Source organism: Genypterus blacodes, unplaced genomic scaffold (assembly GCF_046128005.1).
Source record: "Genypterus blacodes isolate CSIRO-AG114 ecotype Tasmania unplaced genomic scaffold, CSIRO-AGI_Gbla_v1 ptg000094l_1, whole genome shotgun sequence".
Classification (NCBI taxonomy): domain Eukaryota; kingdom Metazoa; phylum Chordata; class Actinopteri; order Ophidiiformes; family Ophidiidae; genus Genypterus; species Genypterus blacodes.
In genome coordinates this window covers 1,660,723-1,685,341 of record NW_027466898.1, presented here as the reverse complement: position 1 = coordinate 1,685,341, position 24,619 = coordinate 1,660,723, and the positions used below count along the sequence as shown (strand labels likewise).

The 24,619-nt window shown below is 42.0% G+C and overlaps 1 protein-coding gene across 1 annotated transcript in view; it reads left to right on the top strand.

The window, feature by feature from the left end:
* plxna1a (plexin A1a) overlaps positions 1-20,414 on the top strand; it is a 201,679-nt gene extending 181,265 nt beyond the window's left edge. The window contains exons 22-33 of the mRNA XM_076159333.1: positions 3,884-3,981; positions 4,394-4,552; positions 4,861-4,927; positions 8,783-8,929; positions 9,546-9,705; positions 10,252-10,355; positions 10,456-10,552; positions 12,675-12,868; positions 14,190-14,359; positions 14,935-15,147; positions 16,884-17,034; positions 18,676-20,414. Of these exons, the coding sequence (XP_076015448.1) occupies positions 3,884-3,981; positions 4,394-4,552; positions 4,861-4,927; positions 8,783-8,929; positions 9,546-9,705; positions 10,252-10,355; positions 10,456-10,552; positions 12,675-12,868; positions 14,190-14,359; positions 14,935-15,147; positions 16,884-17,034; positions 18,676-18,771 (1,656 nt within the window). The 3' untranslated portion in view covers positions 18,772-20,414. The remainder of the gene's footprint in view (positions 1-3,883; positions 3,982-4,393; positions 4,553-4,860; positions 4,928-8,782; positions 8,930-9,545; positions 9,706-10,251; positions 10,356-10,455; positions 10,553-12,674; positions 12,869-14,189; positions 14,360-14,934; positions 15,148-16,883; positions 17,035-18,675) is intronic.
* The last annotated feature ends 4,205 nt before the right edge of the window (positions 20,415-24,619 follow it).

Here is a 24,619-nt window from a genome sequence, read left to right as displayed (position 1 = left end):
ATTCTACTGATTGATTCTGATTGGACCGATGGCTTTTCGCAGTGAAATAACAAGTTGTTTGACCTTTTACAGCTTCATTTAATCATTCAAAGGCAGGAAGTGATTTTACATGCAGAGGAAAAAAAGCCCTCTGATTGCACCTTTAGTTCTTCTTTGTGACCTTTCTGATTCCCTTTCAATGTTTCACCCTATTGATGGACACCGGTGGATACTCAAATACAACAGCGTTAGGATATAAGGGAGAAGGACCACACTGTCTTCCCAGGAAAAACAGACACGGACAGACAAAAAACAAGTGATCACTTTAGTATTTAACCCTGGTCTGACCTATGCCATTCATGAGATGTGGCCGTCAAGTTCTTGTGGTATTCCAGAATGTCATGTTAAGATTCAGTCACAGCAGGGGGCCAAAAGAAAATGGAAACCGTGGACCCTAACTGGTTTGTTCTCCGCTGTGAGCGGGGAGGCGATGTAGTATAATATGCATGCTGTCCTCTTTTTTATTTGGTTGACTTTGGCAGGCTGTCATAAATCGGGAGACAGAATTCATGGAGTGCCTCATGCTGAGTAGCACTAGGATTTGACAAACTGATTTTCTAAAAATACCCACCTAATTATTTGTCAGTTCATCTTGTAATAATTGCTGCAGTCACGTCATGAAATGTCAGCAGAGAAAGTGTCGGTAGTTTGTAACAATTCCTGAAAAAGCTTCCTCTTACATTCTTTAATCTGTATCAGGGTTTCAAATCACTTTACCTCTTTTAGTGATGTTTTTAGGCCCCAGATATGAAAGCCTTGTTTCCATGGTAACATTTAATTGCATAATTGCCTACATTGTACAAAGGGTGGTGGTATTAATCAACATACTGATTCAAAAAGCTATTTGTTGTAATTATTAAAAAGTGAAAACATTTGGAATTTGCTGGCAAGAATCCCCATAAATGTTTTAAAGACCACAATCCCCCAGAACTGTTGGGAGCCTGGATTGTTTGATTTAAGATTTCCACATAGTAGTGTGTAAGACGTGCCAAAGAAACACCACAAACACCTGTTAGGATCTGAATCACATCTTATTGCTGCTGCATGTTTGTCAGCAGGGATATGCTGCTTTAACGGGTTTGAGTATTTAAGGTCACCGGTGGTCGGAACTCCCACAGTAAAAGTTAGAGCAAACCTTTACTCTGAGCTGGCAGGCAGGCAGGCAGAGAGGTAAAGGACACTCATGGATTTTAGAATTATAGTTATGTCTGGACTTCCTTCCTCTCCCTCTCTATTTCTCTCAGGGGTTGCAGGTGTAATCCAATGGCCTGAGTAAACCAACGCTCCTATCCTTTATTGCTCTGCGTTACTGCTCTGGCCAGCTACACAACACACCACAGATTTGCTCTCTCACACACGCACACTCGTCACATGCGGCACCTGTAAACACATGACCCTCTCTTGGACATATGTCAGTACACAAGCATAAATCTGAATATATTGTGTCTCTGTGAGGTTTTCTCTTCCACACTCTCTCTTTTGCATGCACACACACACACACACACACACACCCACGCACACACACAGCACACTCGGTATCCACCCTGGAGGCCAGAGAATCTCATTTAGCACTTTAGTGAGAGGCCCAGACACTTTATTATAGCACGTAGGTGGAGAGAAAGAATAGATGTTACAATGCTACAAAAGGATGACGGTAGGGAGAGAAGTGTAAATTGTGTGTGTGTGTGTAGTTATGTGTGCGGGAGATAGGGACACAGAAACAAAGAGCAGGAAAAATTTAAATTGGAGAAGACCAATGATGTGAAACAAAGTCAACAATAAGGGTGGGAGAGAATTAGAGCAGCGAGAGAGAGAGAGAGATAGTGAGAGGGAGAGAGACGTCTTCAGGGGATTTAGGCTGTTGTTGATTAGTACTGACAGGTGCTCGCTGGTGGAACAAGCATGGTAGCATGGTGCACCTCTGTCACCAAAGCCAACACACACACACACACACACACACACACCAATCATGCTACGAATCGATGGTTATTTCTATCTTTCTTCCTATCCATCCCTTCTTTCCTTCACTGAACAATCCATCCTCTGTGTGCTTGCTCGGGCCAAGTTCATCATTAAATGATTTGGGAAACTTTCCCAGATAGAGAGCTTTTTTTTTAAACTTGTTGAAAGTGCTTTCAGGTGACGTGATCCAGAATACGCAATGAGAAGAATACAAATGGGAAAGATTCAAAACTTGCAGACTGAATTGACAAAATACAACGTTCATGCACATTTTTGCATTACATTAATCCTAAAAAGATGCAAAGAAGTTGAGCCGAACTTTAATGGCTTGGAATGAAAGTCAGGATCTCATTTTAGCAGACATCCCTGAGTTAAAAGCAATGTAAGGGAAGTGGTGTGAGTGTGGATTGATATCAACATAAAGAGCAAAATTCCTTCAGACGAGACGTAATACTACTCGACAGACAGGCTGAAGTGTTCTGAAGTGCTTCTGTAACAGGGTCAGGGCCAGCGATTAAAATGACTGCCTTATCGATATTCAACTAGAGGATGTTTGCAGCCATCACCCCCTGGTGTCAAGAAGACAATTATGTAAAACAGTCTGCCACTAAATTCATTTTGGGAGCGACGCAGGGAAAGCAACAGGAGAGAGAGAGAGTAGTCGATCAGTGTTAGCTTGATGTTTATAAGCCACTCTCAGCTCATCAAATAAGGGATATATTGTCTGCTTGCAGATGTGTTCAGAATATCTGCTCTGCTCAAACTGAGTGTCACTTACTAACATCTTGGAAGTTAGTTTGGTATTTGGTCATATTTGCACCTCACCATTTTTTTCCGCTGGGCCTTAATTACTGCATCAAGCGTTGGTGTTTGATGGGATCATGAAATTTTTATTGCTGTGACAGTCTCAAGTCAAGTCAAGTCAACTTTATTACTGTGGCCCAATATCACATACAATGTCTCACAGGGCTTTACAGACCCACAACATCAGGAACATTCCTGACCTCGCCCAGAAAAACAGAGATTCCAAGAGAGAGAAAGAGAGTGAGAGAGGCCGAAAGAACATTATAAGCACAATACATTGCAGTCCTATTTGTGTGAGTTTCTCTCCGGGAGCCTCAGGTCAGGCTGGTAGTTAGGGGAGCAGTCCAGGTAAGCAGAAAAAAAAGTATTGGCAAAAATACATTATAGTTCAATCATCTTCCTAAAGAAACATGCTTAGGCCTTCATGTAACACCCATTCAAATAAGATCATGTTAACTGTGTAAAGCCTTAAAGAATGGCTTGATAAATTTAATAAAATAATCTATAATCTCAGGCACGTTCCTGCATATGGGAGATGAGACTGGTGTTGTGGTTGGATAAAGCTCGGGTTAAAGCTCTCAGATGGCCAGGTTGTCAGTTGACGGTGGAAGAAACATATCCGTCCCGTTTGTTCGGTCTCCTGTGTCCTCTTGCTCATGTCCTCCCTGCCTCCGGTAGCAATCGGGCAGAGGAGAGGAGAGATTTTTGGGACACACCCGGACATAAAGTCAGTGGCATTTCTCATTATGGCACTATTAATATAAATTTAATTTTGCGTGATCAAATCAAAGAGGATGTTAATTACGACTTAATTTCCCGTGTTAGGTACAGGGCTTCATTGGTAGAGTCTTGTTTCTAATTATACAAATGTTTGGATACTGAAAAATACAAGACAGATGGGATTTGTAGAAATTCCGTCGCCCACACACACTGTGATTAAATGCATTAGCAGTCAGAAGTAGTGGAATGACATGCCTCACCTTCTACTGGCCCGTATTTAACTTGATGTAAATGAATGTGCCACTCATTTATCTGGCTCTTATTCTCTGTTATAACTGGCCGTCTCTGTCTCCTGCAGGTCCAGGCCAATGTTGAGAAGGCCCTGACCTTGTTTGGCCAGTTGCTGACTAAGAAGCACTTCCTGCTGACCTTTATAAGAACGTTGGAGGCACAGAGGTATGTTTAAGGTTTGGTATATGGGCAGAACTGTTACCGAATGAGATATGTACTGCTCCAATAAAGCACTTAACTGTAGTAAGACTGTGTAAGAATGCATCAGCTTCAGCTGCTAATGTACCCAGTCAACATATTTTTCATTGTTCACTGGTGTTTGAAATGTGTGTTATGAAAGAAAAGTGTTACATTTTTTCAGTTCTGTCACCAGTTTAACATTGCTTTAAGGCACTTAACCGAATTGCTTATGTCAAAACAGTGTTATATCACCCTTTAGTTAGCATAGAAGATAGGGAAATTCAATGTGCATTAATACTTTAGAATAACTGTTGTGAGGTTAACGGTGCACATTTATTGAGGAAGAATATTAGCTGTGACACTGCTGTCTTAAATACTGTTTCATCCGTGTTGTCAGGTCGTTCTCTATGCGGGACCGTGGCAATGTGGCATCTCTGATCATGACGGCCCTGCAGGGGGAAATGGAATACGCCACCGGGGTCCTGAAACAGCTGCTTTCTGACCTGATAGACCGAAACCTGGAGAGCAAGAACCATCCCAAACTGCTGCTCAGGAGGTGAGGAAAGGGGCGGGGGGGAAAGAGAAAGAGGTTACTGAGGCAATTTAAAATACTTATCAGTCATATTCTGTCATAGCAGAGAGTTAAGACAGCCAAGCCTCAGTCTGTAAAATAATGTAACCAATGAAACGATTTCTTATTCATGACTGAGTGCCTGTATGAATTCCAAAATGTTTACCTTACCTTTAGACTGGTCCTGCATCATGTTTTTAAGTAAATATTAAACTTTATTTTTCACACTCCATGTACTGTACAGCTTTAAGTATATATTAAACCTTGAGTGTTTGTGTTGCCTGTCCTCTTAGAACGGAGTCTGTTGCAGAGAAGATGCTGACCAACTGGTTTACCTTCCTTTTGTACAAGTTCCTCAAGGTGAGACCATCGTGATGATTGCACATATTTCTCTATTTTGTTTGAGCCGTGGTATCCAGTGATGCTTTCAGGTATGAATAAAAAGCAACATCTCTCTGAGTGCTTACAGTCCTTGTAGGTATCATGTATTCTTCCCTTGGCTTACTACATGATTTCTGCTTGTATCTTACTCTGGTTCTTCTATGCAGTATAAATACATCATCAAATTCTCCAGGCGGCGTGTTTCTCCTCCACTCTTAACACTTTTCAGTCCACATTCCCTCTCCGCCATTATAATTCCATCCTTGTAGCCGACTCTTCCTCTTCACTGATCTTTATGTTGTTCTTTTAGCCTACATCTTCTCTTCCCCTGATCTTTATTTCATCTGTGCGGTTTCTGTTCTCATTATTCTACTGTCATTCTCACTTGTGCCCCAAGGTCGTTTGGCTCAACACAAGATGTGATGTCGCTTGCACAGGTTTTATGTAACCCTCTTCTATCACACAATCCAATTATATCATTATTTAAATCATGTAGAGTCCAAAAAAGGTAACTGTGTAGTTTTGGGGACTGCTGTTCAATTAATTGTAATTCTCATTTTTCACAATAATGGCATGTTTGGGCTAATAATGGGTTTGTAATCAGAGCCTTTATAGTTAAGTCACTTGAACATAAGACTTTAAATCTTTTATTTATCCTTCTGCAGTACATAAAGTTAACATGCTGTACTTTCCTGCCATATTTGATGCCGTGGAGGCATTATACCGTGTTGTGCCAGACTTTTCCACTTCATCAGCATAACTTGAAGGTTAAGGTTAGGGTTAGATTTAGGTTAGATTGTGCATAAGCTCAACTCTGCTGTTTTGGGAGTTTGTGCAGTCGGAGTGTCGGCGCCCGTTCAGAGGCCACAGCCTACTTATTATTTTCCACGTTGTCTCTGTCCTCTCAGCGCTTTCCACAGCAGCCAGCTACACTGCCCTTCATCCGTCGCTTTGCTCTCTGCTCTCACACGTATCCTGATTTGGCAGGACAGTGTAATTGGTTTAAGGCTGGCGTACAGTATATATCAATAAAAGTCCCATAGTTGATAAAGTGAACTGATGGCGCCTGCTCTCCAGGTGCTGGTGTTGAGCCACAAAAGGTGGTGGTAAAAACCCTTTCTATTCATTCTAACAGATCTTCCAACTTGATTTGTGTTCAGCGCATAAAGGATGGTTTTCCACTTTCATTTGTGGATTGTTTACTTGGATTAAGCTGTAAAGATGCTGCAGTACAGTGGCCATATTGTGCCATCTGCCTGTAAACACAGTGAAGAGCCAACATCCCAGAGGCTATAAGTTGGGATATTATATGATATGAAGTCTATGCGACCTGTGGTCCCTGAGAGGCTTTATCAGTCACTAATTCATCGTTACGGTGGTCCAAAAGTTGGTTTGAAATATTGCCTAAACTTTGGAGCCCTAATATTGGGTTGATGCAGGAATCAGAGCGTATTATGCTGTTTCACACCCTTTATAACAAGATCTATCACTTCATCCCTCAAATGGAAATGTCAGAACACAATTAGGGAGGCATCATGAACCTTTGTGAAAGTATAAAGGCAAATCTCATTTACAAGCATTAGTGGCTGAGCAATGGAGGCAAAAAGCAAAGTAAAAGCTTAAGCATAACAGTGTGATGGTCCTATTGGCAGCCGCCTAATTGGCTCAAATGTTAACAAGGTTTTTAATACACATGGTGGTTGGAGTGTTGATAGGAAAGAGAGAGAAACTGATGGATGGAGGGGTTACAGGGAGGAGAGGAAGGGGTTAGAGGTGGTGAAAAGAGAGAAGAGGAGTCGATGTGACAATTAGGAGTTAAGAGGTGTGAAGGAAAAGGAGGGAGGGAGGTTGCAAAAGGGGAGGAGAAGCAGGAAGGAGTCAAGTCCAAAGGAGGTAGGAGATGAATGGGTAGAGGCCGGGTAGAGCGTAGGCGGAGGGAAGGGGGGGGGTAGAGGAAATGATGGAGGGAAGGTAGAATGAAAGGGAAAATGAAGGGGCCTGGCAGTGGAAACAGCATGAGGTGGCATGAGAAGATGAGAGGAGGAGAAAAGCTGCAAAATGACATGCATTCACAAGATGGAGGCAGCTGAGGAATATGAATCACTGGGAACAGGAGATGTTGGGATGGGGAGTAAGTGAGTGGGAGAATGACTGAAATACATAAATGGCATGAAAAACAGAACCACAGAATGCTGAGGGAGAGAATGATTTGATACATATGGCTCAGCACAGGTTTGTCAGATGTTTGTTTGTCTCTGAGTGAAGAACATTGGCTACATTAGTTTGTAAGTGGCTGGACTTGTGGTTACTCCATGTTGCCGAGCTTGGTTGTTTTGGGAGTGATATTGATTTTAGTGCAGTGGAAAAAGTATGTTTACTCAAAGGAATAGCAGTTTAAACCGATTTTCACACTAATTGTAGTTCCCATGCATCAAAAAGTGCTGTTTACATCTGACCAAGAACACTGGACACAACAAAGTGGCTTTGTGGAATGAAGAGGAAAACACGGAGACATGCAAATGAGTTGCTATGAGTCCCTGAAATGCATAGAATGGTGTTTTGTGAAAATGGTATTTTTAAAACCTGATTTTATTCCATTAAAAAACCAAAATGAAAACATTATCTGACAGGCAACGGTCGACTTCCTCCACATATATTCTTGAAAAAACATGTCTGGTCCATGTTTGTTTTGGTATGCTTTCTGAGTTAACTCCACATTCACAGATCCAATTTGCCCGCTTTTGCCTGCTATAGCTGATGGAACCCAGCGAATTTGCATTATATATTTTGTGACATTTAAAAAAGTAGCTACAGGGATGGTGTGTGTGTGTCTGCTACCCAGTTGCTGATAGTGAGAGAACGATTCAGTGCTTAGGGGTGAGGCAGATAAATTAGCACTTTGCTCTGTCCTCATCTGGACCCCATGTATCTCCAACAGGCACACACACACATTGCACACACACACACAGACACATACGCTCAAGTGTCTCCCTAAGCACTGCACAGTTGATCATTAAGCTCTCGTCAGAGTATTGGCTGTGATGTGTCCTTTCTCTCCCCTCTAAACTGCTGCCGCTTCTATAGTGAGTGTTTTCCTTGAAGCCAAGTGACAGCTAATGACAATATTGATTGGCAAGTGCCTTAGAAGGACAGAGAAGATAATGTTTTTGTAACATCTATGTCTGGTCAGTCGTAAACATGTAAAGGAAAGATTAGCGAGAATTCTAAGATTGATCTACGGTTGCTTGCATCTCTAGACATGACACCTGTTTGGTCTCGTCTGCTTCAGTCAGTGTTCATAACAGTCACACTTGGCATATCGAACAGATGCTGTTAAAACGTTGGAACATATGAAAGCTCATGTAGTAAGTTGAATGTATGTGCTCCATTCTGCCCTTTAACAGCAGAATGTCTTCATATAATATGAAGCAACATGGGGTCGAATTTCGGCATTCTGCTGGCAAAGTTTTGCTTAGTGTATGGCACAATTGAAGATAACAGTTATGAACATATGGTCATTTGTCAGCATACCAAGAGGCACACAGTGTCTCTGACCTATCCTCACTGTTTTGTGCTGCATATTGATTCTGGTGTTAGGGTTGGGGGGGTACATTGTGTATTTGCATGTTTAGAGCTTATTTTCTGATGTTTATGTGTAAGAAGTTTGTTGTTGAGAAGCGCGTCTGTGTGTTGTTGCTTGATATGAAAGGCAGATGTCGTCATTGTGGAAGCGTGCAACAGATAAATCAGCAGGCGGATTCAACAATTCATCCATTTTATTTTGCACTATTTATGGTGCTCGTCTCTCTCTGTCTCTATTCCCGCCCTCACCAGGAATGTGCCGGGGAGCCTCTCTTCATGCTTTACTGTGCCATCAAGCAGCAGATGGAAAAGGGGCCCATAGATGCCATCACGGGAGAAGCCCGCTACTCCCTCAGTGAGGACAAGCTCATCAGGCAACAGATTGACTACAAGACATTGGTGAGTGAACATACTGTGTCTTCAGGCACCCGCAAACCTCTAGTCTGTTACTGTAGTCTGAATCAGTGTGTTAGTTGTTACTCATCTATCAGAGTTCACGTGGCAACATTTCAAATATCCTTTAATTAATCTGCAGTAGCAATGGTGGAGCCGCTCTCGCTTTATTTTGCGAGAATCCTTTTGGGAAAGACTTGAGATGAAGCTTCAGCATGAGCCGTGTTCAAAGGGAGAACATTAGCTGCCTGTGATCTGGCCATCTACTGCCCAGTGCTAATTACAGTCTCACTCCAAACAACAAGTTGGATTACACACATACTGAGAAACTGTCCAGTCCCTTTCCATTTTGTTTTGGACTGCGTCTCTGTGTGAATAATGTAGTACAGATCCAAACACACTGAAGTGAGGGGGGGAGGGGATTGTTTAAAACTGAAATAACCGCTGCAGACAAATTAGGTGTGAAAACTCTGTCAAGTGCATTCAAATGCACCTGAACCACCATCGACACATTTTACTCTTTGGCAGCGTTTCTCCTGAACATCTAGTTAATTCTCATTCCTTTTGTCTGTTTGCATTTTCCCTTTGTTTTCCACCTTCCCCACCCTCTTACCCCTGCCAGACTCTGCACTGTGTAAACCCAGAAAATGAGAACGCCCCAGAGGTGACGGTCAAGTGTCTCAACTGTGACACCATCACTCAGGTCAAAGAGAAGCTTTTAGATGCTGTGTACAAGGGCAGCCCCTATTCCCAGAGGCCCAAGGCTTCAGATATGGACCTGGGTAAGACAAACTACACACCTATACAAGTCCTGATCGCATGTATCTATATGTTAGAAATGCAAGAATAAAGAGAAAGAGAAAGCCCTTATTCCTTATCCAGTCTTGTCTTACATGAATGATTCACAGTGAAGCTACAACAGTAATATTTTGAATAGAATTAGCTTTATAAAAATCATCAGCAAACAACTGTGTCTGGAGTGTGAGCACCCATTTTGTGCCACATGGAGCGTGAGATGTGATCATAGAACTCACCGGCTTTGTTCATTCAGACACTCTTATGAGCAGTTAATGCAAGCGTACACGTTTCCTTCATTCTTACACTGTTTAGCATAATTCAGCTTCATTCATGAATATTGAACGTTTATTTATAAAAGTTAACAGTTGATGCTTTCTCACGACATCATTTCTTATTTTTATTGGTGAAAATACATGCATGTTGAATCAGAAACATTATACTGTAACACACACACACACACACACACACACACTGTATTCGTGTTGTCTAGACTAGCCTATTTAAACCTGTCTCCTCTATCTCCTCTAAAGAATGGCGGCAAGGTCGGATGGCCAGAATCATTCTGCAAGATGAAGATGTCACTACTAAGATAGACAACGATTGGAAACGACTCAACACACTGGCTCACTACCAGGTACACACAAACAGAAAAGATGTACATATGCAGCGCCCACAAGCAAACAACCAGTTCCAACTAAATCGATGGAACGCAACTGTTGTGTTTCTGTGTGTAGGTAACAGACGGCTCAGTGATCGCCCTGGTGCCAAAGCAGAACTCTGCCTACAACATTTCCAACTCATCCACCTTCACCAAGAGCCTCAGTAGATACGGTACGCTTTCCTATACTTATCTGTCAAATTCAACCCCCGAGATCCTATTTCAATCCTTCTCCCACTCCTCTCTCTCTTTCATTCACACTTTCTCTTTCTGTATGTCTTTGTTTACATTTGTGTAAGATCGGCTTCCATTCTCCCCGTTCTCCCCCTCCCCCCCACTCTGTGAATGGCGATTCCTTTTATGCAATGTTATCAGCCCAGGCCAAGGCTATTCCACGGCTATTTCCAACCAGTCAGTAAATGACAGGCATTCAAGTAGATCCTTTAGCTGACGGTGAGAAAAAGTGAGAGCGGCCTGGCAGACACAGATAGACGGCCGAGGCATCAGTGTACTTCACAGGGAAATGTAATTATTAGAAGACAAATCACACTGATCAAACATGACCCTCACACACTGCTGTAACTTAGTGACTGATCAGCTGTGGAATCACGGGTCACAAGTCCATTTTAGCTTAGGTTTCATGTCATTTTATGCGCAACATGGTATGTTTTAGTGATCCACTGGTAGCAGGATCTGGTGATAATTAATAGTCTGTGTGAGAACTCTTTGCTTATTGCTCTAACCCTGTCATTGTGAAGTCATGACATACCTCTGCAAAATGAATAATAGTCTTCACAACCAGAGAGGTAAGAGCAAACATATATGAGTCAGCCATACACAGACTCAATATCATTCTAACGTATATGAATTCACATGTTGTGTCTGCAGAGGTGGCATATTTGATGTAGCATCATATAATCTGTGTGTGTTAATAACTCTGGAATAAGCTTCAGCACACCAATTTGTGCCAATTTCAGTTGTACTAAGGTGCGTACAAAAAAATCTCCCTCTCATCGGACATCTCTTCTCTTCTCATCTTCCTACTTCTCAACATGCATCAACAGTTCTTCCCTGTTCCAAATGGTGGACTCAATTTGGATTGATGGTCTTGCTCATGCTTGTAGAGTCAACAAGACTGCTGTGTCCCATTTTTCATTATGGGGATCAAACGGGCGCTCACAAGTGCTGGTCCATGCCCCTTCACAGCAGTCTTCAGCCCCAGTGTGGGCGCCACAGCAGTCAGCGCAGCCAATTTGGCATAATCTTTTGCCAAATCGACTGTGACCAATCACAGCGGATCAAAGCAAGGAGCAATATGGCAGACGGAAAACAGCCAACATTTTTATTTAGCTATTTCGACAAGACTCTCCCAACTGACTGCCATGTTTAGTCTTTTCACACTAGTGCACCTGAGGTCTAATGGACCACAGCACCATAGTTGCTTACGTCAGGACTGCAAGGGCTTAGACCAACATTTGCTGCTCTTTTACCTCCTTTTCTGTCACCTCTTTTCTCATTCCTCCCCTTCTTTTCCTTGTCTCCTGATTCTTCTATCCACTCTATATCCCTGACCTAAAATCATGAGGTGCACAGCAGATGCAGATTTCTTCCTGTCCGACTCCTTCCCACCCTTCCCCTCATCTATGCAAGAGAACATGCAGAGATAGGCTTCACTCTAATCTACTTTGATGTTTGCACCATGAATAATGAAACAGACATAGATGATAGTAAAGGAGGGGGAGAGTGTGAGTGAAGGATTGTAAAAAGAGAAGCAGATATAGAAGATGAAGTAAAGAAGCAGATCCAGACTGTTATTTGAAGTGATAGGCTACACAAAATCTACCTCAGTATCAGATACATCCTCTCTATGCCATAGAAAGTAACTTTAAAAAGCTTAACTGAATGGTGTCACCATGGATTGAAATGGTGGTAAGAAACTTTGATAAAGTGCATAAAACTTAGATAACCAATCGTGCAGCATAATATTTTGTCCACCACCACACAGCAATTGTCTCACCAATAGATTGTTGAATACATTTATTCTGGCCGAGCTTCAAGCACCATACTATTTAGATACATTGTGATGTAATTGTGATTGTTGAAGCAGATGGAAAGCAGAGAAGTGCTGCGAGAGTAGTTTGAAAAATTTCTGTGGACATTTTGGTACTAAAAATAGGTCTCTACCGAAATCCGCTCTCTGAATCCCAGCCGGCCAAATCATCTTTGGAGCCACCACATAATCCAAATTCATACAAACACAAACCATTTCTGATAATTCTGTGTTTCTGCATGTAGAGAGCATGCTGAGGACGGCTAGCAGTCCAGACAGCCTGCGCTCCAGAACTCCCATGATCACCCCTGATTTGGAGAGTGGAACTAAGCTGTGGCATCTGGTGAAGAACCACGATCACTCGGACTCGGCTAGGGAGGGAGACCGAGGCAGCAAGATGGTCTCAGAGATTTACCTGACTAGGCTGCTAGCTACAAAGGTAAGGCTTTTGGATTTAAGATGGATTTGAGTTTTGTCTCAGCGTTGATACGCATCAAGACATGTCAGACAGCACGAAACTCCCTTAGCGTTCACATTTCTTTAAGGCACTGAAGCTATTCACCAATTTGGGGTCATAATATGAAAGTCTCTGTGGGTCCTAAAGGTCTCTTAAAATACAGTACATTCAAATTCATTATAATTCCAGATCATTAAAAGATGTTTAATGATACAAATGAAGCTTTTGATTGGAATATGGGTTCCAGTGTTTCTTGATTGGTTTAATGTATCTAATGAATAATCTTGATTTGATGAATTTCCTGGCAAGAAATGTCATGGGTTATATATATTTTTCATAATTCGATTTCAATTTGATTTCATTTGTAATCATTAGACACACACACACACTGTGTCATCTGCACGCCTCTCCTTCAGTACCTCTCAGTTCTAATTGTGACGGGGGGGTAAAGTAATGAGCAGCAGCTACAAGCATTCATGCTTTTCAATTTCCATGGTAATAAGAAAAAGCAGATTAATAATATAAGGTGCGCTTGTGGCACGGAGACAGGGGGCGTCTAGAGACAGGTAATTTGTTGAAGGATCGAAGATTTGGCCATGCGTGATGAAAAAACAAATGCAATTGAGAGCCTCGTCTTGTGCTTGCTTCTCCACGGCAGTCCTCTCCGCATCTGTCTGCCTGGATTTTCTGTCTATGCAGATCTCAGCACTTTGATCTACTAGTGGGACAGAAATCATTTCTGTTCCATTTTGCGACAGCGGACTTAATCTGATCCCCAAACATTTCCTCTGTAATAGATTCTACCAGATGGAGAAGTCAGGAAACAATTGTGTTGCTCGGGAAATTAATTTAGCTACATTTGATGTAATCATATTGAAGTGTTGCCATTGGAGGAGAGCTTTATCAAAATCTGAGGGCTTATGTGTTCCTGTTTATGATTCTGCAGTAAAACATGGCAATCATGGAACCAAGGTTACCATTATGGAGCCCAATGGAGCCATTTGCACTAAAACATTTTCACATTTATGATCGACTCAGATGCTCTGGATACAAGTGTCAGGAAATGGTCGACTGTGCAACTTTAACATGACTCACATCCTGTAGCTCTGCTCTCACATTTTCTCAGCAAACTTTTCCCCACCTTTTCTAACAAACACCATACAGTTAAATGAAAGTAAACTCCCTTCCAAATTCAAACATAACTTCAATTATCTGCCAGCACTAGGGATTCTGACATCTATTGATATTCACCCATTCACATATTTTAACATTCTCACTGTCTTGGCCGTGTTCAATCATCCAGGGTACATTACAGAAGTTTGTGGACGACCTGTTTGAAACCATCTTCAGCACAGCCCACCGAGGCAGCGCTCTGCCACTGGCCATCAAGTACATGTTTGATTTCCTGGATGAGCAGGCCGATAAACATTCAATCACAGACTACGACGTACGACACACCTGGAAGAGCAACTGGTAAGTAAGAGGGAGAATTAATACTGAAGGCAACGTGTATGTACATACATTACGTATGTACATGTTAGAATTTGTCAAAATATTTTTAAATTTGTTTGATTAAAGTTATAATATAATATATTTGTCATGTGATTGTGATGAACAAGTTTATATAGATAACTGTATTGAGCCCCAACATAATCAATAAGTCAAGGTTTTGAAAATGGCCAATATTTGAAGTTGAGGCTGTTTGTGATTGCCTAGACACTTGATCAACAATTAACACTGGATCTGTTGTGTTACAGTAACAGGTTCACTCTGTGGAGGAAATTGTTCTGTCATTACATTTTCTACCAGTCAGCTGCTCACGGCTGCTGGGGGACTTGTAACCTTCCAAACAAAATGAAAAACAAGACAATGAACTATCAGCAACAGCAGCACGTTTCAGTCAATGCACTAATCTGATCTGAATGTTATATATCGAAGCATTAGCAGGAAGAATTGCAGTAACGGAAGAAAAGCCTTCCTTCCATAGGCAGGAGAGTTTGTAAATCTGCAAATTACTTAATGCTTTCTCTCTTTGTTTTTGTCTCCAGTCTTCCACTACGGTTTTGGGTGAACGTGATCAAGAACCCACAGTTTGTGTTCGACATCCATAAGAACAGCATATCGGATGCCTGTCTGTCTGTGGTGGCCCAGACTTTCATGGACTCCTGTTCAACATCAGAACACAAATTAGGGAAGGATTCACCTTCAAATAAGCTGTTGTACGCTAAAGACATCCCCAACTACAAGAACTGGGTAGAGAGGTAAGAGGAAGTCAAATGAATTGCTGTTGCAGGAATATTATCAAGATCATTTCTATTCAGCACCTTGCTCGCAGTTAATTGATAAAAATTTCCAACTTCACTTGCGGTAGAAAAACCTAAACGATAGCCACTTTCCTCATAAAATAAGATAAAATTCCTTTTATTGCACTTGTCAGATCAGCTTCAGTTGTATAAAAAGCACAGAAGAAAGAGAAGACAACACAGTTTGGCATCATTTTCCAAGTGTAGCCTCACTGATCTGCTTTCCCCTTTTAACCTTTTAATCACCACTAAAATGTAAACACAAGGTATGGCTATGCAGCACCAGAGCTTGCCCCAGTCATTTAGTGTCTACTTTTTAGGAAGAGTCCAGTCGTCTTCAAAGTGCCTTTCATACCACTAGAATCTTCCTGGAACCCATTTTAGTCTCTGAGCTGTAGCTACTCAAAAATGTGTATTCTTTACTCCAGCATAGGCACTGCTGTGTGACGCTCACAAGGCTAAGCATTGCAGATTGTTTTCCCAGGTTTCCTTGTGGATAACTGCCATTTTAAAATACTTACCTGTAGATGTAAATGTAACAGTAAGTGACACGACACAATGCCACTTTATTCTGAGACACCGAACAATATACTTGCACCATCGGCATGAGTCACTTGGCAATGTCTTTGTTGGAGACAGGAGACAATAGCAAGATCCCTGGGGAATGGAGGATGGAACAGAAGCTACTCTGTGCATTTGTGTTATAGAAACAGCTGATGCACAATTGGATGCCATCCACGTTGCTTGGAGATTTTCCTGATACTCAAATTGTCTCAAAGTAATCTTTAAATGGCAGACAACATCAACTGTTGATGGTTAAGGACCATACACAACTGCCTTAAGTAAAGGAGTTCAAAATATTTGCGGGTCTCGTTCAGAAAAGCACAAATTGGATAGTTGGACTGTTCCGGCATCTGCAGTGATTCAGATGCATTATTTTATTGGACAGTTGTGGTAAGATAGAATACTGAGCTTGGAGGTGAAGGTCCCAGATTTCTGCTTGGCCCATGTTCTAACCCGGACCGATCCACATGATCCTTGGGCAGTGAGTGAAAGAATGAGATCCACTAGAGGTAGACTGGGACTCACCCTTGTCTGAGTGAGCGAGGAGGATTAGGATTGTGTTGAAAGGAGCCAGCTGAGGTAGCTCGGGCAGCTAATCGGTATGGCTCCCTGGGGAGGTATTCTGGGCACATCCAAGTATGAGAAGATGGCCTAGAACCAAAATACTCTGGAGGGATTATTTATCCCATCTGCCCTGGGAACGTCTTGGGATCCCCCAGTAAGAGCTGGAGGTCATGACAGGAGACAGGGACATCTGGGCTCCTGCCTATTCTGCTGCCTCCACGACCCAGAGCTAGATAAGTGACGGACAATGAATGGATGTGTTTCCGTTCCATACGGTCAAAATAAAAAAAACTTCAACTGTTAAGTGATATTGAATGAGTTGGCTTTGTAGGTCAGTAACACCCCTCAATACCAATTTGTCCAGTCACAGTGTCCTTGAGCAAAATACTGAAGCATCAGCTGAATACCTAAAATGAGAAGACTCAGCACCAGCTGCCACCGCCTGCACTCAGACTACTTAACATCAGCAAGCCCAAGCCCAAGCTTTGCATGGAATCCAAACGGAATACGATGGAGTCTGCTGTAATATTCTGCCGTCTAAACCTGACCTTTGACCCCTTCCGTAGGTACTATTCCGACATCTCTCGTATGCCAGCTATCAGCGATCAGGACATGAGTGCGTACCTGGCGGAACAGTCCCGCCTGCACCTCAGCCAGTTCAACAGCATGTCTGCCCTGCACGAGATCTACTCCTACATCATCAAATACAAGGATGAGGTGAGACGCCGCTCTGCATGGGACACAGTTGCATTGTGTTGTAACTCTTTCATTCACATACAATAGGATCATACTATGCTACTGAAGGCTGGAATGAAATAAAAAACAAAATTTCAGTGATGTAATTACTAAGCAGAGAGCGATGTGTCATTTCTCCACTATTCTTGTCTTGAGTAATACGATGAGGTCATTTTAATTCAATTACACTGATAACAAGTCCACATCCGTACAGGCTGGTAGGCAGTTCAGCATTAGGCTGCACATTAAGGCTCAGGCTCACCACATTATGAAACTAATGGAGCCTCATTACATTTATCTGATATATGTATTTTAAATGTTTTCCCAAAGACCTGCACGTATTTTGCTGCTGCTGCTGGTTGATTAAAACCCTGCTTATGTAGATGCGGGAGTGTGCTTGTGTGTTATTTGTGGGCAAGCAGCACGTTGTGATTGTGAGCTCGTGTTACAAAGTAGCACACTTTACAATGTAAGGCTGAGTCTATTTCTACTCTGACTGCTGAGAGCTCGATCAAGATGTGTGTGTGTGTGTGTGTGTGTGTGTGTGTGTGTGTGTGTGTGTGTGTGTTTGTGTGTGTGTGTGAGAGAGATAGAAAGAGAAACATGCATGCTAAGTGTGCTGTTTTTAGAGGGCTGATAATGGAGCCTTGTATCTGTGCCATACACTCTAATCCATTAGGACCTTGTACACACACAACTGAAATGCCAAACAAATGACACCCCCTTCACACACACACATTGTTTCTCACTTCTGGATTTCTCCCCTTATCTCTCCCTAAATCATCATCCCTCTCCTCTCTCTCACTTTACCTCTACCTCTTTCTTCCTCTCAGTCACTTTATTCTCTCATCCCATTAGTCACCGCCGTGTGCATCCATCTTGACTTTTACAATCATTCTCTTGCTCCCAATGAAGAGTCGTAACGTCCCTCTAAGCCTACCCTCCTTTCTTCAGCTTTACCTTGCTTTTATGTGGTGACAGCCTCTGTTCCTTCCTCCATTCCCACCCTCTTTGGTCTCCTTCCCCCCATACTGGCAGTATTACAGTGGTTATACTGGCTGGATGCAGCTGGCTCCATTCAAGCCCACCGCTCCCCTTCATTACAGCCTATTATCCAGATGCAGGCAGCTGCACGGCGCCCATCGCCTCTAACACACACTCTGACCTTAGTGTACACATGCGTACACACATACTACTGCACTTAACCACGGACACACACGCTGATTTACAAACACAAATGCATGAAATTACAGATGTGCACTCACATGCAGATCTTTAACAAAAACACAATCTATATCTTATAGACAAACAATCCACAGAATGGGACAAAACAAATACACACACATGAATAGAGACGGATACAAAACACACAATGCTTAGTTTGCACATATTGTAGCAATTTCTTCCTCAGACAACAGAACAAAACGTAAACACTCAACAAAGGCTATAGGCCACGGACCAATGAGGATTCACAATATTGAAAAGGCCTCTGCCATTGATTGTGTTTTTTAGGACAGACAGCAGGAATCTGACCACAGAACAGGACAAATCTCAAGCCCTATGGTTTAAGAAGCAAAATGATCTAAGGTATCATGTCATCCTCTTGTTTCCTTCTTGTTTCAGATCCTGACAGCGTTACAGAAGGACGAACAGTCTCGCAGACAGCGGCTACGTGGCAAGCTGGAGCAGGTCATCGACACCATGGCTCTGGCAAGCTGAGGACTGGCTAATCACACGCCTTGGCTAGCAGAGGACCGGCCAATCAGTTCGCCTTCCCTGACGACCTTTAACGCCCATGACATTTGACCTTTGACGTCTGAAGTCTGTTGTTTTCACCATCACCAAAACAGCACGGAAACACTACAAGGACACAAGCACCCAGCAGCAGCACACTGGAGAGACAGCAGAGTTTGTAACTTAAGGACCCTTAAGGCTGGGTAAGCTTGTTTTTTCTGAGCCATCAACTCAGCCCCATACAACCAAATCAAGCGTACCCTCAGCCTCAGTCGATGTCGACCTCAGCTCAAGAGAGCATTTATTTTCATCAAGGCCCTTATCATCTCTGGAGTGCTCCAGAAGCTCGAGTCATGTTACTGCGGCCTAGTATGCAAAGAGCCACCAGGTCAGAGCCACAGTCACAACTGGGACATACACAGTGGTGACTGAACTCTTCTCTCTGGATGCAGGCCACTTATTAAGAGCTGAAAGGCTACAGCAAAACTACAGGACTCTAACCAGTAGCGATCCACAGCCGAGGCTACGGTTTGGGCTGAGAGCCGAGAAAAACCCAGGATATATTATTGTAATACTTGATCTCTATAAGGAATTTCTCTCTTCTATTCACTCTCCTACATAAGGAGGGTCAGGGTCAGCTACAGGACAGCAGCCACGGAGCTGGCAGGGACATGGTTGCTCAAGGACACTTCAGCAAGCCCGTGCGCGGCTTCAACCCGGTTTGTGTGGTTAAAGAATGGCGTCTGTGGACACAAAGCCATAGCGAGGAGGAAGAACTGTGTAGCTAGACTCCTCCTGCCAGCGTCGTGCTCTAACAACAGGGACTGCACTGTAGGACTTTATCAGCCACACGACTCTGCATTTGATTTGTTATTGCAATTAGTTCCGTTTTTTGATTTGTTCTCTCAACTGCCTACTCTCCTTAGTGCTGTGCCACTTGTGTTACTGCTGAATTTGCACAATTTACAACAAAGCTAAATCGAAAAAAAAAAAAATTGAAGAGGATATATGAATATATATAGATATATAAATACAAACATTTGTTTTTAAAACTAAGGACAAGTTGAAAAATGTTTTCCATTTTAATGTACAAAAGATAAGTTTGAGAAGAAGATTTGATAATTCAAAGATGAAAAATTATGAAAACACGAGGAAAAAGTTGTCCTGTGCCATGTTTTATTTTGAATGTTGTTTAGTGCAAATTCTTTCCAATAGATGAAATGTGCTATGATGAAAATGTTGTCATGCTTAGTGGCTGAAAGTGAGTATAAAAAATAGGTAAATGGGAAAAATATATATATTAGAGACAATTTCTATTTTTCCTGAAGCTAGGGGGCTTTCCCGTGCTATGTGCCGCTCTGAAGGTAGTGACAAGACACATGGTGTACCAAGAGCCCACTGACCCACAGCACTTTTGTGTTTGTTTTTGAGAATCCAAATAGATCAAGGCCTGGCAATCTCAACCAATTTGGATGGGACGAGACTCGTTTGTCTGAAAGCCTGAAGCTTTGGTCAACAAATACCCCAGGCACCGGGCACAGGTCATTTCAGTAGAATACAGGAACGGCCTGCTACACAGCTCTTGTCTGAAACAACACTTTATAAAGAGTGCCATCCAACATGAAGGCCAGCTTTGATTTTTGCAGAAGACATTAAATAGTGTTGTCTTATTTCTGCTTGTTTTCTAGTCTGCAGTGAAGATGGTGAAGCTAAAGATAAACAGTTTTTCAAATGTGAACGTGGTGTGTCGCAAGCTAATGAAACGTAGCTCGATCCTTGTGAGTGTTTTTGTAAAAGCTGAAGGCCTTTCGTTTGTCATTGTGTGGTTTTATGTTTGAAAAAAAAAAAAAAAAGCTTAATTATTTTGTTTACTTCCAATATGCGCTGCTCTGCTTTAATCGGCAGTGCTTCAAAAACACTTTCATAAAGTCAGTCCTTTGTCCTCTGAGTTAACAAGGGGAACAAGCCTAGTTATGAAGTCTGGAAGACAGAAGAAAAGACAAAAACCCTCTTAGACCATCGTTCCTTTGAGGGCTTGTGAACTGCATCATCACCACGAATCAGATCGGATGAGGTCAAGAGAAAACCTCTCCACATATCTCTTGACAAACGAACAAAATCTCAGTCAGGAAGAAGAACCGAGTCAAATGCATCATGATACATCTAGAACAGTAAGACTTTCTCCCTCTGCAACAATGCCTTCCCCAGATTGTGTGTATGTGTGTGTTTGTAGCAGAGTGGACGACCTCATGAACAGCATTAAAGTCAGCTGACACTCGAGTTCTTTTGCAACAATTCCACAAACGTGGATCAGAAACTTTGCGGTCACATCAGAAATGTTGCAGCAAAACTGTGAAAAACATTTTCTTAGGTTGCTTACAAAATATAGGCTCACATTACGTTGAGAATTGTGTCTTTTCTGACCTGTGCTTGCTCTGTTCTGAATCCAGGTCAACATCCTCATTTGCACCATCACCATTTGGGCTTTGTACTAAACAGAACCGCAGTACATCAGCGGGATGACGAAGAAGAACTCACTTCTGGGCAGTTACACAAAAGCAGAACACAAGATGTGGACAAGGGAATGGAACAAGTCCTTTCGATTTGGAATAGTTTAGATTCGCAATCAATTCAACTGATCAATACGTCAGCTTGTAGTTTGGCGCGCGTTTGTACCACCTCCTCTATAGCCAGTGTCAGTCTGAGTGCGATTTCTGTTTTGACATACGCACAAACAAACAAACCAAACCCTGGGGGGAAATACCCCAAGGGACAAAACAAACGCTCCAAACAAATTCAGTGTGAAAGCGTAGGATTGTGGTTATTTTCAACCTGGGTTTTTACTTCATCTTTAATTTTTCTTCTCTATCTTATGCACATTTCCACGTCCACACAGAAACACAAGCAGCACTCTGTGATGAGTTCTGCCTACGTTTATATTTTCGGAGCAATCATAACTCAAAGATGCACAGTGACGGGCACATAGAATAGTTCAGTAGAACAAATTTGACACTGAATTTAAGAAAAGTCAAACAATTCAATCTTCCACAGTGTAATTAAGAGCATATGTGATGGTATTTGTCACTGCTCTACCTCCCAATTAGTGTCGCAAACTACAGATGTGTGTCAACTCAAGCTGTTAGCATAGCATGCTATCCACCACAGTTCAGACTAATTAGCGTACATTATATTATGTATAATATATTTATTGTAGTAAATTGTATTATTTAGTGTAAAAAGAGAAGATGCACAAAACACAGCATCAAATAGATAAATTGCTGATATGCTGAGTGGTTTTTGTCGTAAGTCTCCTTGTTGGAAATGCAATGAAAGTTTGCTTTCTTTTATTGTATTTAATTCTTTTGTGCACTTTTTGCATCGACTGTACCAGAATATGTCAGCGTGCAATGAGATGAGGAAACTGAGGCCCAGGCTGAAAATAACCTAAATAAATGAATACAGATAAAGGCTGGCTAACTGATTAGAAGCAGTATAATCTAGGTTAGCTCAGAGGAACACGTACATTTTATGTGTAAACCTCATCAGGAGACAAAGTTTTACCTAACCTAAAAGAAGACCATGATCAGGTTACTTTACTGCAAAATACTCATTATTCTTCAGATATGCCACTTTCAGTCAGTTTTGAACTAAAATAGGAATTACACTACCCAGAACTATCCAAAGTAGGAACTGGTTTGGTCTAGAAATCATGTTGCAATCTGCCAGACATGTTATGGTTGCAATTTGAACTGTGATTATTAGTATGAGAAAAATAAGAGTGTGAAGTGTGCGCTAAAATGCGGCCATTGCACAATTGATAATGTCCCCGCTGCACACTGGGGTAATTACAGTAATCCTTGAGCTGCATTGTGGGGCTTAAAAGCAAGATAGTCATTTCACAATCCTACGGTAGTGTTGATGTGACATGTTTGGCATGAGCCTGTCCTGAGCTCCACTCAGCAGTTCCTGCACCATCAAAGACAAGTAGAGTTCCTGCGCGGCAAATGACACTGTTCTCTGAAAGAGGAGAGGCGACACTGTTAATAAGGATAACACGGCCACGTGTTTAACGCAGCATATCACCTCTATCTTTAGACTATTCTTTAACACCCATGCCACCAAACCAAGCACACATCTCTGTGTTAAGGTGAAAACAAGTTGTCAATAACTACAAGGCCTTCTATGATGTAAGGACATTTTCTGAAACCTCAAGCACTAAATGACTACAAATTTAGAAAGGCTAGTGTGCACACGAAGTTGCAATGTTTCCATCTGACGGCAGATATATGACAGAATGAAATGTAATGTATAGGATTCAATACTTGATATAAGCGCAGGGCTCATCTATGAACCACTGATATACACAGGGTAAAACTGCGTACAGGGCAGCTCACCAAAGCTCGACTCACCCACTTCAGGAAAACAATTCTGCGACAAGAGATTATCTATCAGCCATCTTCCTTTTCACTTTTCCACAGAAAATGTTAGCTATTATGTTAACTTTTCGCATATTCCTTCATATGTCTTATGAAACTGGAGATGACGCTGCTTTCATGTATAGGCATTCATAAACCGATGAGGTGAGATTTGTAAAGAGGCTCATGTTATAAACAAATGCTTGATTTAGGGCCCAGTGTTTTTGTTTCTCGGTTTTTGCTCCAGGTTTTTCTGCTTCACCACTTGTTGGTGTAAAGATGAAAAGACCTGCGCCGGGCAACCAAAGTGCTTTGAAGGCCGTGGCAATGCTTCATTTTCCATTCTGTTGCAACTTCAGCGTGTGGAATTTTTTCAGATACAAAAAGACAGCATTGACAGCATTGTAGGAGCGAAGGAGGGAGGGGTGAGGGTGAAAGCGAGAGGAAGAGGGAGGCGGAAGGAGAGGTTCTCGTAGTGTTTGATGTAGAACTGCTCACTGTGCCTTGTCAGTATCTTCCCCTACTGTAAAATTTTTGTTTTTACATTTACTTGAATGTTTCACTTGACATGAAATTGGACAATGAAACATTTGTAGATGTAACTGACATTCATGTGAGATATATTTTAAGAAGATGGATATTGATGGTGAAAATATATGTTGAATTGAATGTCTTCACCATGCGCACAGCTCATTTTAGCCATTTTTTGAAACAGATCTCTGAACTCAAACGTGTGAATTGTGTGCATTTCTGAGTACGTGATGCGCCCTCCTCACACTGGTAGATTCACCTCTACACAAATGGAACACTTGCCATTCATCTTCTCCATCCATTCATTCTGATCCTCCGACGCAGACGCTCACAGCTTCCTCACCTCCTCAGCTTCCTCACCTGATGCCGAGTTCAATTTAAACTCCCGGAGTTCAAAAAAAAGATAAAAGTGGTGGAGAGCGAGCGTGGAATCGAACATGAATTACTCTACCGACGCAGATTAAAGATGAGAGAGGCGAAGAGGCAGAAGGAGAAAAAAAAATACTTTGAAGAGTTTTAATACTTTATGAATTCTGATACCTTTTTAAGAGTTCCAGACTTGAAGCTGCTGTGACAGGTTTTGGCTGTTTCACGCCCGTGTAAATATCCTGCTCTTTCCTATTTTGCAGATTTATTACGTGTAAATAGACAGGCATCAAGGAAAGAATAAACATGTTTTTTGCTAAATCTGGCTTGTCTCTGATGTTTTTATTTCCTCCCTTCTTATCGCTACGCGTCGTTGAATGGATGTCTTCGTTTTGGATTTAGAAGTTTTGACTTCTCTTACACGTAAGTGAAAAAAGCCAAAGCATTACTTAAAGATGTATTGGAGTTCGTGTGAAGCTGAAATGAGTGCTTCTGTTTGGTTTCTCATCCATTTCGCACAA